Source organism: Trichechus manatus, unplaced genomic scaffold (genome assembly GCF_000243295.1).
Source record: "Trichechus manatus latirostris isolate Lorelei unplaced genomic scaffold, TriManLat1.0 scaffold00060, whole genome shotgun sequence".
Classification (NCBI taxonomy): Eukaryota; Metazoa; Chordata; class Mammalia; order Sirenia; family Trichechidae; genus Trichechus; species Trichechus manatus.
In genome coordinates this window covers 10,094,920-10,109,921 of record NW_004443996.1, presented here as the reverse complement: position 1 = coordinate 10,109,921, position 15,002 = coordinate 10,094,920, and the positions used below count along the sequence as shown (strand labels likewise).

The 15,002-nt window shown below is 37.6% G+C and overlaps 1 protein-coding gene across 1 annotated transcript in view; it reads right to left on the bottom strand.

Annotated features, from left to right (window-relative positions):
* Positions 1 to 15,002, bottom strand: part of BRWD3 (bromodomain and WD repeat domain containing 3) — a 138,317-nt gene that overhangs the window by 36,124 nt on the left and 87,191 nt on the right. Inside the window, exons 19-22 of the mRNA XM_004378881.2 lie at positions 10,567 to 10,750; positions 7,889 to 7,982; positions 5,427 to 5,576; positions 3 to 79 (exon numbers count right to left, since the gene is read on the bottom strand). Coding sequence (XP_004378938.1) covers positions 3 to 79; positions 5,427 to 5,576; positions 7,889 to 7,982; positions 10,567 to 10,750 — 505 coding nt within the window. The remainder of the gene's footprint in view (positions 1 to 2; positions 80 to 5,426; positions 5,577 to 7,888; positions 7,983 to 10,566; positions 10,751 to 15,002) is intronic.

The window sequence follows — 15,002 nt, the reverse complement described above, 5'->3', positions numbered from 1 at the left end:
ACCTGGAAGAACTTTCACTGTGCCATTCAATGACAGGATCCTCTACAGAAGCATCACTTGTGCCAACAGTTTCATCTTCCTGCAACAAAGAGCAAACGATTGAGATATATTGGTATTATTAATTAGCAAAAAAAAACCCACCCCCATGTATGTCAGACTAGAACTGTACTCCATACGGTTTTCAATGGCTGATTTTTTTGGAATTACATCTCCAGGCGTTTCTTCCAAGGTACCTTGTGGTGGACTCAAACCTCCAATCTTTGGGTTAGCAGCTAAGTGCTAATTATAACACTTTTATATTCCCACAAAAACAAAACATTCTAGTTAAAATGCAAACAATCATTTTCTATATATATCTATAACTCACAAATAAGCATACCAGGTTTTTAAAAATTTCTGGCATATATGATCCTACTGATATATCTTTTATTATTTCAAAAATGAACTACACTATTTAAGCCCATATACAGTCCTCTTAAATGCTAAAACCATTGTTTCAAAAATACTTGTATGCCTTTGCCAAGTTAATACAATTATTTTCCATGCACAAGAAATTAGTATTTTTATGCAAAATTTCAAACATATACAAAAGCAGAGAAAATAATGAACCCTTGTGTATACCATAAACAGCTTAGACAATTAACTCCTGGTGTATTTTGTTTTATCTATACCTTCACCCACTGCCTCACACCACAGGGATTATTTCGAAGTAAATCCCAGAACAAAAATTCTTTTATCCATAAATATTTAGTAAAGATTAGGATTTCTTTTAAAAAAACACAACCACAATACCATTATTACATTAAAAAGTTAACATCAATTCCTGAATATATGATGATTTCTTTAAGATCAAGTTTTCACACTGGAGGATATTGTTTTAATAAAAGAAAGTTTAAGAATCTTGACAGACAGTTGGGAAAAGAATGAGGGTGCCATACACTGTCAATGCATGATTAAACCGTCATTATGCACTTAACAGGAGCCCTGGTAGTGCAGTGGTTAAGAGCTACAGCTGCTAACCAAAAAAGATCAGCAGTTCGAATCCACCAGCCACTACTTGAAAATACCTTTTGTGGCAGTTCTACTCTGTCCCATAGGGTTGTTGTGAGTCAGAATCAACTCGACAGCAATGGGTTTAGTTTTGTTTTTTTATGCACTTAACAACTACAGTTGTTAATAAAAAGAAAGTACTGGAGAAGAGAGGAACATGAAGAAAAGAACTGCTATATTCTTTATTCATTACCATAAAAAAGGTATGTCTGAGAAAAAAATTGACAATAACCTCCACGACTGGGTGAAATCAATAATAACAGAATATGCGTATATTATACTGATTACACAGCCAACCAGTGCTGGGACTATTTTAACTTGTTACCACTGTTCATATTCCACTTCTTTTCATTTCTAGGCAGACTGCTCCTTACTCTTCTCACACTGTCTCTCAGCCAAACTTTTGCTGGTATGTTGGATACCCTCACCAAGATAATATATGAGGTACAAATAAGACATAAAGAAATTCGGTATGATGTCCAAATTAGCCTATTAAAAGTCTTATTAGTGAATAAACCTCTTACAAGAAAATGACTGAGGAGGCAGGGACAAGATGGCAGAGGAGTTAGACACTTCCTGTGGTCCCTCGTACAACTAAGACCCGAAAATACAAGTGAATCAACTATATATAACAATCTAGGAGCCTTGAACATCAAAGGCAAAGTTGAGGAATCAGACTGAGTGGTAGTGGGAGGGAGAAACAGTTCAGAAGCAGCAAGCACTTGCCAGATCTGACCCAGCGAGACCTGGCACCCTTCAGGCCGGATCAGCTGGCATGTGCGGTGAGGCAAGCAGTGGCACTTGGGAGGCGTTTTCCATATCGGGAGAGACAGAGCAGCAGGGAGTCTACTTGAGCCTCCAGAACCAGTGAAAAGCAGCGCTCAATCAGCAAAAGGTAAGTACATGTGTCTGACCTACCAAGCAGATCAAAAAACACTCCCTTTAGGAAAAACCTCTCTCCCATTTACCTGCCCCCCTCCCCGCTCTGCACCAGGTCCTAGGGCCACCCGTAATTGCGGAGTCCCCTGGCCTGGAAGTAGGACCCATCACGCGCCCTGAGCCATTCTCCCAGCCTTGGAGACGGAAGAAATTAACAAAGAGGAAAAAATAATCTGCCAGCTCCCCTAAGCCAGGAACTCAAGGTAGGCACAGCTCCTTTGCCTAGGCACAGGCATAAGGGGTCCACGGACTCTGAATGCACTTCACCCCTGCATAGACCTGTGTGGGCCCATTTCAACAGCACAAGCCCTCATTACCACAGTACAAGAGGGTACATACTTGAAGCCTAACTTCAACTGTATCAGGTATATGGTGTAGTGGCAGGTTTGTGACATTTGACACTGCTCTACTCATTAAGCAGGGTCCTCATCTACCTATATCAGGGGCCTGAGGACTGGTGGCTCCACCCATGCCATCTAGCCACCTGTGACAGGGAACGAAGAATAAGTGGCGCCTCCCAGTCCTTACAGCCAACAGCATTAGGTGCCCATATTCTGGCTGCAAAACCCACCCAACCTAAGTGCTCTACGGAATAGGACGGTGCTTTCCTCCCAGACACTCAGGGGCAGCCGTCAGCCCCCTGCCTTGCTCAACGTGTGACCCCCTACTGCAGCCAGATACCTGTGCCTACACCAATCACCCCTGCCTGTCTAGGACTGTAGGTGAGAACCTGTACCACACACTTGGTGACCGACTACCTGGACACCTTAGCTGAATCCGCACAAGAAAAGTAAACAAACTCCTGGGCTCACATATCTAGTAACAGATCTAACCACCTGGTGACAGGACATCAGAGCTTCAAAGGTGCCAATAATCAAACTAGCTCACACAAGCAGCCTATCTGGGCATATCAAAACAAAACAAAACAAAAGAAGAAGCTAGGACACATTAAGCAAACATAAAATCAATAAATATAATAACTTATTGATGGCTTGGAGACAACAGTCAATATCAAATCACATAAAGAGGCAGACCATGATGGCTTCAGCAAGCTCCCAAAACAAAGAATCTAGAAATTTTCTGGGGGAAGAAAACTTCTTGGTGTTACTGAAGGTAGAATACAAAAGATTAATATACAAAACTCTTCGAGAGATCAGGAAGGAGATCATGTAAAACGCAGAACAAGCCAAGGAACATACAGACAAAGCAATAAAGGAATTTAAGAAGAACAGAGAAGAGCATAATGACAAATTTAACAGGCTGAAAGAATCTACAGAGAGACAGCAATCAGAAATCCAGAGGATTAACAATAAAATTTCAGAATTAGACAACTCAATAGAAAATCATAGGAGCATAACTGAGGCAATGGAAGTCAGAATTAGTGAGATTGAAGATAAAGCACTTGACACCAACTTATTTGAGGAAAAATCAGATAAAAAAATTTAAAAAATGAAGAAACCCCAAGAATTATGTGGAATTCTATCAAGAGGAATAATCTACAAGTGACTGGAGTACCAGAACAGGGGGGGATAACAGAAAATACAGAGATAATTGTTGAAGATTTGTTGGCAGAAAACTTTCCTGATATCGTGAAAGATGAGAGGGTATCTATCTAAGATGCTCATTGAACCCCACATAAGGTAGATTCCAAAAGAAAGTCACCAAGACATATTATAATCAAACTTGCCAAAATCAAAGATAAAGAGAGAATTTTAAGAGCAGATAGGGATAAACAAAAAGTCATGTACAAAGGAGAGTCAATAAGAATAAATTCGGACTACTCAGCAGAAACCATGCGGGCAAGAAGGCAATGGGATGACATATAGAAAGCCTTGAAAAAAATAATTGCCAGTCAAGAATTATATACCCAGCAAAACTGTCTCTCAAATATGATGGCAAAATTAGGGCATTTCCAGATAAACAGAAGTTTAGGGAATTTGTAAAAACCAAACTAAAATTGCAAGAAATACTAAAGGGAATCCTTCAGTTAGAAAATCAATAACATCAGATAACAACCTAAGACTAGAACACAGGACAGAGCAACCACGTACCAATCCAGATAGGGAAGTACCAAAAATAAATCAAAGTTAAAACACTGAAAATAGGGAAACAGAAACATCAATATATAAAAGATGACAATATTAAAACAAAAAAGAGGGACTAAAAAATGTAGTCATAGATCTTTCACATGGAGAGGAAGTCAAGGCAATATAAAGAAATAAAAGAGTGGTTTAAACTTAGAAAAATAGGTGTCAATATTAAGATAACCACAAAGGAAACTAATAATCCTACACATCAAAATAAAAAACAAGAAAAACATAAAACCAGCAAATACAAAATCAACAATGAAAAAGAAGAAAAGAAAAAACATAAAGAAAAGCAACTCAGCACAGATAATTAAGTGGAACAAACTGTCAACAACACAAAAAAAAAGACATTAAAATGACAGCACTAAACTCATACCCATCAATAAGTATGCTGAATGTAAATGGACTAAATGCACCAATAAAGTGACAGAGAGTGACATCATGGATTAAAAAATACAATCTGTCTATATGCTGCCTATATGCTCAAAAGATGGAAAAAATATATTAAGCAAACAACAACCAAAAAAGAGCAGGAGTGCAACATTAATCTCTGCAGAACAGACTTTAAAGTAAAATCCACCACAAAGGATAACATGCATCTATTGGTCCCAACCCACCTGGACCAAAGGAGAATGAAGAACACCAAAGACACAAGGAAAATATTAGCCCAAGAGACAGAAAAGGCCACATAATCCAGAGACTCCATTAGCCTGAGACCAGAAGAACTAGATGGTGATTAGCTACCACCAATGACAGCCCTGACAGGGAACACAACAGAGATTCCCTGATGGAGCAGGAGAAAAGTGGGGTGCAGAACTCAAATTCTAGTAAAAAGACCAGACTTAATGGTTTGACTGAGACTGGAGGGACCTGGAAGACATGGCCCCTGGACTCTCTATTAGCCCAGAACTAAAACCATTACCAAGGCCAACTCTTCAGACAAAGATTAGACTGGACTATGAGACATAAAATGATACTTGTGAAGAGTGTGCTTCTTAGCTCAAGTAGATACATGAGACTAAATGGGCAGCTCCTGTCCGGAGGCGAGATGAGAAGGCAGAGAAGGTCAGAAGCTGGTTGAATGGACATGGGAAATCTGGGGTAGAAAGGAGGAGTGTGCTGTCACATTATAGGGAGAGCAACTAGGGTCACATAACAATGTGTGTATATATTTTTGTATGAGAAACTAACTTAAATTGTGACTTTCACTTAAAGCACAACAAAAAAAAAGAAAGAAAATGACTGAAATAATTTTATCTTAGAGAAGTGACCTGGAAAAGTAAACCCAAATTAATGATAAAAAATGAGAAATAAAAAGTTACATTGAATAAATAATAGCATATATCTAACCTCTGAGGAGCTGTCTGAGTCCTCCTGTACACCTGAATTTTGACATGATGCCTGCGAATTATGCTCTATGTTGGAACGTGTTTGATAAGTATGCTGACGCCTGCGCTGTGTCCTTCGTAAAGACCGCCCATAACTAGGCTGATAATCATTCTATAAAAGATAAGGAAAACATATTTTATAAAATGAAAATCAACAATTCAGTGAACATACAAAAATGAACATATTTAAAGCCAATCAATTAAGGTTCCTTAAACAGAACCTCAAGATATAACTATACCATTATTATTGATCACTCTGTAATTTTGAGAACTTTGCAAATAAATTAAAAGACAGTACTGAAGGTTTGAGCCACAAGAATTTGCTCGCTCAGAATTTCGAAATACTGTATTGTTCACAGTTATTACAGGATGAAGCAAGATATCTATATCATATCTATGAATATGTATTTCTTAATGTAATATGTTATATGAAAAACTTTTAGGAACTTGTCTAAAATGTTAAAACACATAATTAGGTTTCAGCAACCATACTTTTGTTCACTCTAGATTAGCATCCATAGGTTCTTAAGAATTGAATTAATTTAGAAATAATTTGGTCCAACCCCTCACAGAGAAAAGGAACTTGGCCCAGGGGAGAGTTGTTAAAAATCAAAAGTGAAATAATTAAATCAACTTTAGATTACCTATATCAATACAAGGTAAAGGACTCAAAGTAATCTAAATATAATAAATAATGCATAATTTCATTTTTGGAATATAACAAGGCACACAGATACACACAACCTCATGCCATGCTTTATCCCTACTCTCACTGAGGCTTGGTCCTACTATATGTGGACAATGCATAAGAAAAGAACATTGAGTCATTATGGATAATTCACTTATGGTTATAGCAGGACTTGGCAGTATATCCATTTAGTAAACAGGTCAAAATAAGGATTTCATTATTAACCACTGAAATTTAAAGTGAAAATTACTTTATTCAAATCTTTACAAGTATAAAATGTTATACTGATATGCTATTTGGTAAAGCTATAACTCTAATACATCAGTAGAAGCAAACAACATTATAGAAGTCTTATAAATCAATGTCAAGGGCCAGTTTCTCATCTTATATACAAATATTTCTCATTTTCAATATAAGTGTCTACAGATCCAACTACCCTATCAGTCTCAGATCTTTGACAAATCAACGTAGCAGGAAAAAAAGGATGAAAGTCTTGCATCTGAGTCATTCAAACTCTCTAAGAAAATAATTTTACCGGAGAACATCAAATAAGCTAACAAAACTACAAGAGAAATTAAAAAAGCAGAAATCAAAATGATCTCAGAATATTTGGAGATATTCATATGATGATTACCTAACATTGTGTTTATCAATACTGAAACAACATTTAAAATTCAGGGCCCACTGCTTACATTTCTTTAACAAATTCATCCTAGATTCTTTAAGTTACCATACTCTTCAAGAATTATGATTAGATCTGAGAATAAAATTGTACACTTTTATGCCCCTAGCTTGGTGAACCTGAGAGTACTAGAAAGACGCTTACCATGTACCTAATGGGATGCTGGAATCCTACTCCATGCTTAGCAGCTTCTATTGGGAATATGAGTCCAGTGCGTCTCAAAGTATAGATCATATTTTGCTCCCATATTAATAGGTAGGCCATGAAAAGGCCTAGGGCAGGGGTCGGCAAACTTTCTGTAAAGGGCCAGATGGTAAATATTTTCAGCTTTGCGGGCCATACGGTCTCCGTAGCAACTACTCAACTCTGTCTTTATAGCATGAAAGCAGCTATGGAAAATACATGAATGAATAAGTGTGGTTGTGTTCCAATAACACTTCATTAACAGAAATAGGCGACAGACTGGATTTGGCCCACGGGCTATAGTTTGCCAACCTCTTGCCTAAGGAATTGAGCATTTGTTTTACTTTGTGATTAATGATTAGGCAATATTTTTTAAGTTGTACTTTAACCATATGAAAATGGTATTTTAATATAAACATCCTAAATCAACAATGACTACATCCTAGATTTTCTGAGACTGTTTTGATTTTGTATAATTTTCTTATTAATAATAGGAAATATGAAGAAATATATGAAGGAGCTCTAATGATACAGTGGTTAAGTGCTTGGCTGTTAACTGAAACGTCAGTGGTTTGAACCCACCAGCCGCTCCTTGAGAGAAAGATGTGGTAATCTGCTTCCATAAAGATTTATAGCCTTGGAAACCCTACGGGGCAGTTCTACTGTCCTACAGGGTTACTACCAGTCAGAATCAACTTGATGGCAATGGGTTTGGCTTTTTTTTTTTTTAAATGCCAATTTGGGATTCAAAAAACATGTCCCCTGTATGCAGACAGCTACAAAAATAAGTCCCTTAACACATATCTGCCGCCTTTCAAAAACATGGCATTTGCAAATACTGTACCCTAAAGTACGATAAAACAAAACTTACCCTTTGAGTAGTATAAGATGGCTTTTTCTTCTTTTCAACTGTATAAAGTCCAATTTCTATGTCACCTTTTGCAGTTCGACATTCTTCCTGAACCCTAACAACAAATCAAAGATCAACATAATTATCAGAAAATCATCAAAAAACAAACTAACAGTCTAAAACCAGGATTAAAAATGCTTTCAAATTTTGAGAAAAGAATTATTTCAAATTCCTCTACTGCTAGGGGTTAGCACTCAGTTCATAAATTAACTATATTCTCTTTTTTCTTATTACTGCTACTGCCTATTACAGTAGAAGGTAGAAAAAAAGGTGAAACCAAATCAATTTTGCTACTTGCTCTCTGATCTGTAAAAGGCTTGGTTAGGGAGATACATAGGTAGATTAAAATGAATTTTTATGTTCTCTGTAAACGTCCTTTCTCTTTTCTAAATCTATTTTCTGTTGTTATGGATTATTTAGAGTTGATTTTCCAGCAAATGGTTAGAGTTTACAAATAAGGACAGGATTCTAAGTCTGGAATCCATCCTAATGAAATCATTTTATCCAATGAAGCCTACTTACATGCCATTTCTAAATATACCCTAAGCACTAGGGTCTAATACATATCTCTATCACACTCCCAAACTGCTCCAACATCAAGCAAACGTCCTTCTCCTCTGAATCACTATTGGATTTTGGACCCATGTATCACTTACATTTAATCACATATGGCCTCATGTTCTTACTTAATAATATCTGTATTCTTATCTTCTAACCTAGACTATAAACTCACGGAAAACAGAAACCATGCTTTGTATTCTTCAGTATTCCCCAAAGCATTTAGCATAACACTGAGCAAATTATAGATACTGTTGTTGTTGTTAGTTAGGTGTCCTCAAGTTGCCTCTAATTCATAGGGACCCCTATGTATGACAGAACCATATGCTGCCAGTTCTATGACATCCTCACAACTGTTGCTATATTTGAGCCCACTGTTGCAGCCACTGTGTCAATTCATTCTGTTGAGGGTCTTCCTCTTTTTCACTGATCCTCTAGTTTACCAAGCATAATGTCCTTCTCCAGGGATTGATCCCTTCTGATAACACGTTCAAAGTAACTGTGACAAAGTCTTGCCATCCTTACTTCTAAGGAGCATTCTAGCTGCATGTCCTCCAGGACAGATTTGTTTGTTCTTCTGGCTGCATGTCCTCCAGGACAGATCTGTTTTTCTGGTAGTCCATGGTATATTCAACATTCTTCAGCAACACCACAGTTCAAATGTGACAATTGTGTTTTCCCTTTTTATTGTCCAGCTGTCAAATGCATATGAGGTGATGGAAAACACCTTATTGTCAGTCAGGTGCACTTTAGTCCTCGAAGTGACATCTTCGCTTTTTTAACACTTTAAAGAGGTCTTTTGCAGCAGATTTGCCCAATGCACTATGTCACTTGATTTCTTGACTGCACTCCCGTGGGTACTGATTGTTGATCCAAGAAGAATGAAATCCTCGACATCTTCAATTTCTTTGCCATGCAACATGATATTGTTTATTGGTCCAGTTGTAAGGATTTTTGTTTTATGTTCAGATGTAATCCATGCTGAAGGCTGAAGTCTTTTACCTTCATCAGTAAGTGCTTCAAGTCATCTTCATTTTCACTTTCAGCAAGCAAGGTTTTGTCATTTGCATATCACAGGTTGTTAATGAGTCTTTGTCCAAGCCTGATGCCGTGCTCTTCACATAGCCCAGCTTCTTGGATTATTTGTTTAGCACATATATTGAATAAGTAAGGTGAAAGAATACAATCCTGCTGCACACTTTCTCCACTTTTAAACCACACAGTATCCCCTTGTTCTGTTCAAACGACTGCCTCTTGTTCTGTGTACAGGTTCCTCATGAGCACGATTAAGTGTTCTGGAATTCTTATTCTTCGCAATGTTATCCAAAATTTGTTATGATCCACACAGTGGAATACCTTCGCATGGTCAATAAAATGCAGGTAAACGTCTTTTTGTTATTCTCTATTTTTGGCCAAGATCCATCTGACATCAGCAATGATCTCTCTCATTCCAAATCCTCTTCTGAATCTAGCCTGAATTTCTGGCAGTCTTCTGTTGATGTATGGCTATAGCCTTTTTTGAATTATCTTCAGCAAATTATAGATACTCATTAAATATTTGTTAGAGAATGAACTAATGGGTATAATGTGAAGATAGTAATGTATGACTCATCTGGATTAGGAAATATCTCAGTCACTAGGCTAATATAAACTAAAAAACCATTGCCGCCGAGTTGATTCTGACTTATAGTGACCTTATAGGACAGAGTAGAACTGCCCCCATAGGGTTTCCAAGGAGCAGCTGGTGAATTTGAACTACCGACCTTTTGGTGAGAACCAAGCTCTTACCCACTGTGCCACCAGGGCCCTCAGCTAATATAAGAACCAAAAAAAAAAAAAAAACATGCCCGTTGCTGTCAAGTCGATTCCGACTCATAGTGACCAAATAGGACAGAATAGAACTGCCCCATGGGGTTTCCAAGGAGTGCCTGGTGGATTCGAACTGCCGACCTTTTGGTTAGCAGCCAAACTCTTAACCACTATGTCACCAGGGTTTCCCCCAGCTAACATAGGCATATTAATTTACTTACTAAAAAAATAAAGCTTTAACTTTTCTTAGGAACATTACCTGACTGACTCACCTACTAACTCCATGATTTAGTTCATTGACCACCACTCTTCTGCTCCATGCCACGAGATCTCTTTCAGTGGCCATCTGGCTCCGAGGAGCATTGTTATGCATTTGTCGAACACCTTCAATTTGCCCGCTACGTCGAAGTCCGATATTTGGGGAAGAATGTATGTCCATATTTGGACTTCTCAGAGCTAAAACAAAAACAGCGAAAGGTAACACTTTCTGAGCAAAGGCTCCAGATCAGAGTTCTAAGTAAAACAGGAGATTCAAAGATAATGCTGCTGGACAGTACTGCTATCCCCTTTGTCCTACATTTTTAATACCTCCTTTATGTTTTTTCATAGTGTTATGAATAAAACAGGCACTCAATAAATGTTTAAAGTTTTTATACATCTTTTAATTTTTTTCAAAACATTTTAACAGCTGTCATCTACTAAATGCTCACTGAATTTTAAAAAAAAGTGTATTTAACATGATTTGGGAGATTCACAAATGTTTACCAGTAATAGTTCCGTGAGTCAATCAGGAAGCAGCTTTTTAATGTAAATTCTATCTTATCTTTGCCATTAAAAGGTTTTGGAATAAATAAATGAAGTATTTCAAAAATGCTTTGTAAGAAAAACTGTAAACAACAACAAAAAACTTTATCATTTTCAAGACTGGTGAGCAATGAAAGAAAGAAAAAAAAAGTAATGGAACTTTTAGTATTCTTTTTAGTCCCAGAGAAAAGTCCTGGATCTGGTTGAATGGACACGGGAAATCAGGGGTGGAAAGGGGAGTGTGCTGTCACAGTATAAACAGCGAGAGCAAATAGGGTCACATAACAATGTATGTATAAATTTTTGCATGAGAGACTAACTTGAATTGTAAACTTTCACTTCAACTACAACAATTAAAAAAAGCTCTTGTTAATTTTTCTTATATCTCCAAATAAAAATGGAAACAGAAACATTCAACTGTTAAAATAAACCTCAGAAAAATCCCCCAAACAAATGAACATTACACATAAAAGTCAAAGGGGTCTCTTTGATTAAATGGCATTTCAAATCTATCCACAGAAACCTAGTATTGAATGTAGAGCTGAATGCTGACTTGATTAACAGACTTTTAAATCAGGGCTTTATGTCTTAAAAATAAAGGACCTGAAAATATGGGATTATCAGCCCACTTCTCATCTTGTTTCAGGTTTAGGAAATCTTAACTGAGTTAGGTGCTCCAAATAACCTGAATGAAGAGTCATTTTTATCTTAAATTTATAAGATACTAAGAAATCAGAAAATGAGTCAAATATCTGTGAATAACCTCAAATTTAAATTGTCTTATTCATTTTTGTGGCCCCAAAATGTCATGTTACCAAATTAAATGATGTCAATTACAAAAATATAAAAAGAAACAATCTGCCAAAATTCCCACAAGATGACGACATTTAAGATTAGAACAGCTCTTGATAAAATTCATAGAAGATTTATATAAAACTCAGATGAATAGGCACACTTCATACAAAGTGAAGGAAGAGATACAACAGATTTGAATACTCATTTTAAGATAGACTAATTAGTTGCACAATTATTTCTACTAGTATTAAGATCAAATTGTTGTGAAAGTCAATTCAGAAAATGCCTTTGTATTCCTTAAAAAGAGAGCTTCTTGTCTTCTAATGCATTTTCGTAAATTAAAGAGAAGAAGGTGGTATGTTGCTTTCCTCTAAACGAGAGGGTCAATTTTTTTGGTAGTAATTTCTAAATTTATGGTGGCTTTAATTTTACAAACCTTATTAAGGTTTGGTACCACTGCAAAGGGGCTGGACTTATTGCAGCACCACAGTTATTGAAACAAAATTAAAGAATGAAAATTACCGAGTTAAAAGATAACGGTATATTAAAAATACACCACCAGTATTTCTAAAGAGATGCTAACTTATTTTAGTGACAAATGGTAAGGCCGAGATTATAGCACTTTGGTATATATATCATACTTGTAAATGAATAAAAATGTAGCTCTGGACTTGCAGGCAACATGGCGCTACAGTCAGAAGCACCATGCCGTCCCTCCACAGCAAAGATCAGAAAAACTAAGTCAAACACAATCACATGTCAATCCTGAAACCCTAAGCATCAAATGAAGAGATAAAGAACTCAGCCAAGAAATGAATGGAATAAGAAAGGACAGAGAACAGAGAGCGAGGAGAGATACATGCAGAGGTCTGCTATCAGCTACTGCAGCACGGATCCGCCATCGTGGACTCCTATCGGATATCAGCAAACAGGGAATACGAGAAAGCAGCTTCACGGAGCTTCCAGCAGGAGACAGAACAACTGATAATGAGTAATACAGGCTTTCCCACACCCCTCCTTTCTTCACCATCACTTAGCCTACTCTGCTTCTTGCAGCCACAGTCTCTTGGCCGGGAAGCACCAGCTTCACCCCAGTGTCGCCTGGATTCCACCCTCCTGCACTGGCCAGCTCCCTGAGTGCCTTTTGTTGGCTGCTGGTGTTGTTTTTTTCCACTTCTTTAGATTTCTTCCTTACCTCTCACCACCTCCTCCTCCTTTCTCTCAAATACCTGGCTCTGTGCACCATTTTGCTTCTTCTCGAAAGGCTGCGAAACAACACTTGACTGTGAAACTGCCTCCAGGACTGTGCCGCCATGCTGGTGGGACCCCCGGGGCTTTTTTGTTTGTTTGTTTGCTCTGATTTGTTCTGTTTTGATTTGTTTGTTTTTTATTTTCTTGGCTTGGAAGCCCCTTCTAACCAGGTAGTACCACGCGGCTTGGAAGCTACTCCCTTACTCTGCGCATATGTACAGGGACATCTCTGGGGGCATTTCTATTTTCTTCTTTTTTTCCCTTTTTGTTTTTTTTTTTGTTTCTTTGTTTTGTTTTCTTCTCTCTCTTATTCATTTTTGTCTTTCACCCTTTTTTCTCACCTTTGTTTTTCCCCATTTCTCATTCTCTCATTCTCCAATCCAATACTAACCTCCCTTAGCACTCTGTTTTGTTTGTGTGTATGTTTTTGGCTCCTGTTCCTCTCTCCTCTCTCTCATCTTTCCCATACCCATCTTAGCTCCACACATCACAATCTAGGCCCGCTGTCCTGCCTACCTGCACCATGCGCTGAACATCACACTCCCAAGAAGCACAGGCACAGCCTACTGGAACTCGCACTGCACTGATTCCCAGTCCGCACTGTCAGCCCTGGTAAGTGCCACAAAAAACCCATCCCAGCAACTCTCCTTCAGCTGGACCTGCCCTGGTGTACCATACCTGAGCGACTGACCCTGCCCGTTGGAGAAGGAGGTGAAAAGTATCGTGCCCACAGACGAGCACACAACAAATAATGCACAGCCCGCCTGCTCAGACATAACCAAATAAAAAAGCAGGACAAAACAAACAAATCTACAATCAATACACGAGGAAAATAACCACTGAATGCCCCAAAGACAGAAGACGATATCAAAACATTTACAGAAACAGGACAGGATGGTTCCAATACGCATCCAAAAAGAAACACCAGATGACCTTCCACTAGAAGAAAAGGCACTAGACCTAACTGATAGGGAATTCAAATCTCTAATATTTAGAATTATTCAAGAGTTGAAGCAAAAAGCAGACAAAAATGAGGAAAAAATAGACAAATTCATGGAAAATGCAGACAAAAAATGCAACAGTTCAAGAAAATAATAGACGAACGAAATGTTAAAATAAATTCACAACTAGAAATCATACAAAAACAACAATTATAAATCCAAAAGATAAACAACAAGATTTCAGAAATGGACAGTGTCACAGAAGGGCTGAGGAGCAGGTTTGAAACAATGGAAGACAGGATCAGTGAAACTGAAGACAAACACTTGGATACAACTCTGAGGAAAAATCAGAAAAAAAGAACGAAAAATGAAGAAACCCTCCGAATTATGTGGGATACAATCAAAAGCAAAAATCTGCGAGTGATTGGAGTTCCAGAACAGGGGGAGAAAACAGAAACCACAGAGAGAATCTTTGAAGAACTGGTGACAGAAAACTTCCCCAATATCACGAAAGATGAAAAGCTGACCATCCAACCAAGAAGCTCAATGAGCCCCATATAGGTTAGACACCAAAATAAAAACAACAAGGCATATCATAATCACACTTACTAAAACCAAAGACAAAGAATCCTGAGAGCATCTCAAGAAAAACAAAAAGTCACATATAGAGGAGAAACAATAAGAGTAAGCTCAGTTATTCGGCAGAAACCATGCAGGCAAGAAGGCAATGGGATGACATATATAAAACCTTGACAGAAAAAAATTGACAGCCAAGAATAATATATCCTATAAAACTCTCGTTCAAATATGATGGTGAAGTTAGGTCATTTCCAGATAAACAGAAATTAAGGGAATATGTAAAAACCAAACCAAACTTACGAGACTTATTAAATGAGTCCTTCAATCTGAGAACAAAC